Source organism: Temnothorax curvispinosus, unplaced genomic scaffold (assembly GCF_003070985.1).
Source record: "Temnothorax curvispinosus isolate PA1 unplaced genomic scaffold, ASM307098v1 QBEX01011715.1, whole genome shotgun sequence".
In the NCBI taxonomy this organism is placed as follows: Eukaryota; Metazoa; Arthropoda; class Insecta; order Hymenoptera; family Formicidae; genus Temnothorax; species Temnothorax curvispinosus.
Window position 1 is genome coordinate 130,040 of NW_020221495.1, and position 2,344 is coordinate 132,383.

At 44.5% G+C, this 2,344-nt stretch overlaps 1 protein-coding gene across 1 annotated transcript; it reads right to left on the bottom strand.

Moving 5' to 3' along the window:
* Window positions 1–1,353, bottom strand: LOC112461757 (uncharacterized protein F54H12.2-like). Its single transcript, XM_025027136.1, has one exon. It carries the CDS (start codon window positions 1,351–1,353, stop codon window positions 1–3), a length of 1,353 nt encoding a protein of 450 aa, XP_024882904.1.
* Between the last annotated feature and the right edge of the window lie 991 nt (window positions 1,354–2,344).

A 2,344-nucleotide genomic window follows, 5' to 3' on the forward strand; every position in this document is an offset into this window, starting at 1 on the left:
TTAACCGGCAAAGTCGACGATGATTTGACGAGTGGAATCGATTTCTAGAACATTATCGAACTCGGCGTAAACGATACAATTAACGGTTGTGGTAAGTGCTTTTTCAAATCGCACTTCCAGTCGTAAACTGCCATGTTTCATAAGATTCCAATGGCCGGCAAAATTGGCTGATAAGTCTGGTGTAAGATCAAAGGCGAAAAGTGTGAATCCTTCGGCGTAATCTTCTCTACTTATAGAATTACCCTCGTTCAAAAAGTGTATACCGGTTCCCGAAAAGATAGTGTGATAAGCTTCGACGTAGAGTGGCTCGTCTTTCGAGAAGCTCGGCTGTAGCGGTCTACTGGGAATTTGTATACCGTCGGCGTACAGCGAAAAGAAATTTATACCGTAGTTTTTGAAATTAAACGGGTTTAATTTTCTATCGCCGTTGAACGCTCTGTTATCGACAAAACCGACTATTATCCGTTTCGGCAGTTGACCGAGTATTACATTGTTTAACGATTCTCCTACGAGACCCGCGTGAATCGTAAATGTTTTAACTTCGACTCTCGTAAGGGGATATTTGGCGGTAGTTTGGCTCAACATTTTCGCATGCGCGAGTAAAATGCCAGGACTTATTTTTGCTCTTCTCACTAGCATACTGGCGTCTAAAATGCGTATTTTCGACGTCGAAGTATTTTCCATAAGGCAAAACGAATCCTTCGAACGAACGAGTCTCATTCTAACTTCCACACCGTTAATTAAAAATTTATCCTGATTGAAAACGTCGCAATGAAGATGACCTATGAGATCGAGCGCGTGTCCCTCGTGAATGTAACGAGCGCGTCTCACGAGAGCCGGATTTGGTGTTTCTGAATCTACGAGTGCGTCCATGAGTCCGGAGGTATCCATGTCCCACAGACAAGTGGTCAGATTGGAAGTTTTTGCGAGTGAAGAATAATTTAACAACGCCTCTATGTACGCGCGGTACGCGTAAGCGTTGTTTAGAGGTGAGACGAGCTTTTGATTGAAATATACGTTGATTTGATTGAACATGGAATGCAGTAAATGATTTACGGGGCCTACTTTGAACGCACTTCCCCCTGGTGTACTTGTTTCGTTGTCGCAACCGCCGTCTGCTAGGGGAGAAGTTTCTACGCGTATGCGAAGACTCAACATGGTGTGAGTGAGATCCAGGTAGTCTTCCCCGTGACCGGGTATGACGAATTCTATAGGCGCGTCGTCTCCGAGAGAGGTTATGGGCTTGTAATAGATCCATTGCGAGCTCTCGATACTAGTTTGAGTGGGTGGCAATAAGAAGAAATCGAGTTCACTTTTTAAACACTCGTTCGAATGTGTGTGGAGAAAAGACATGCTTATCCTCCTTCTCTACTCCTTGAATTCTTGGATCGTGCGCGCGCGCGCGACGATTAAGAGAATATGTCGGATACGCTGCGTTTCTTGATGCTAACTCGACGACGATGTTGTCTCGTAGCGGTGGTAGATGACAGCACGAGTCTTCTTCTTCTTCGATGATTTTTTGATTGTTGTTCTCTTCTTCTTGCTCTTTGACGATTTTCTTTTGTCCGTTTGAGGACGACGACGTTTACGAACTGCGACGCGACTGTCGTGGATGCCGAGGGGAAACTGAAACGCTGAATTTTTTGCGGTTACTTTATACCCCGATCCCTTCATCATGCTGCTTATCTTCTCGTGTGCTTTTCTTTTAAGATTTCTACTCGATTCCTTGAGGCGAGTTTTGAGCGCCTCCTTCAACGATGTATTATTGTCGACATCTTTCATCACATTGATACCCGCGCGTAAAGCTTCTTTACCGACCGCTCGCGCGTCTCTACTTAGGAAAGGCAGTACCTTTCTGAATAATCCGCCGAGAAAACTACCGATTCCATGACCTCGTTGATAGGGTGCTCCGACGAAAACTCGTGGAATTCCTCCGCCTCGTCCGCTCTGATGTGAATCATAATATTCGTAGTCCATTGCACTGAAATTAATTTTTATTCTTTTCGACGACGACGGTCTTACTGGAAACGTCTAAAGTGCAATGTCACCGTCAGCGTCCCGGATTCGAATGGTATATTTTTTCCGAGTTGATCTTTTATATCTATTTCAATCGTGCGGAAATTGTTTTGCGTAATGGAATATAATGCAGCGGAGAGAAATGTTTCACCTGATTTGTTCCGTAAGCCTCCACGTGATTATAGCGGTATGTCTCGACCGGCACTATTCGGAGAAGAGGAGTTTGCACGTCTCCTGTTACATAAGACTCGCAAATATCGCAATAAACGAACATTTTATCTGGAATACCGCGCTGCAAACTACAAGGTTCACGACTATAGAAAGCTGT

Coding starts and splice junctions, on each gene's coding strand:
- LOC112461757 (XM_025027136.1), bottom strand. CDS start 1,353: ATGTCTTTTCTCCACACACATTCGAACGAGTGTTTAAAAAGTGAACTC.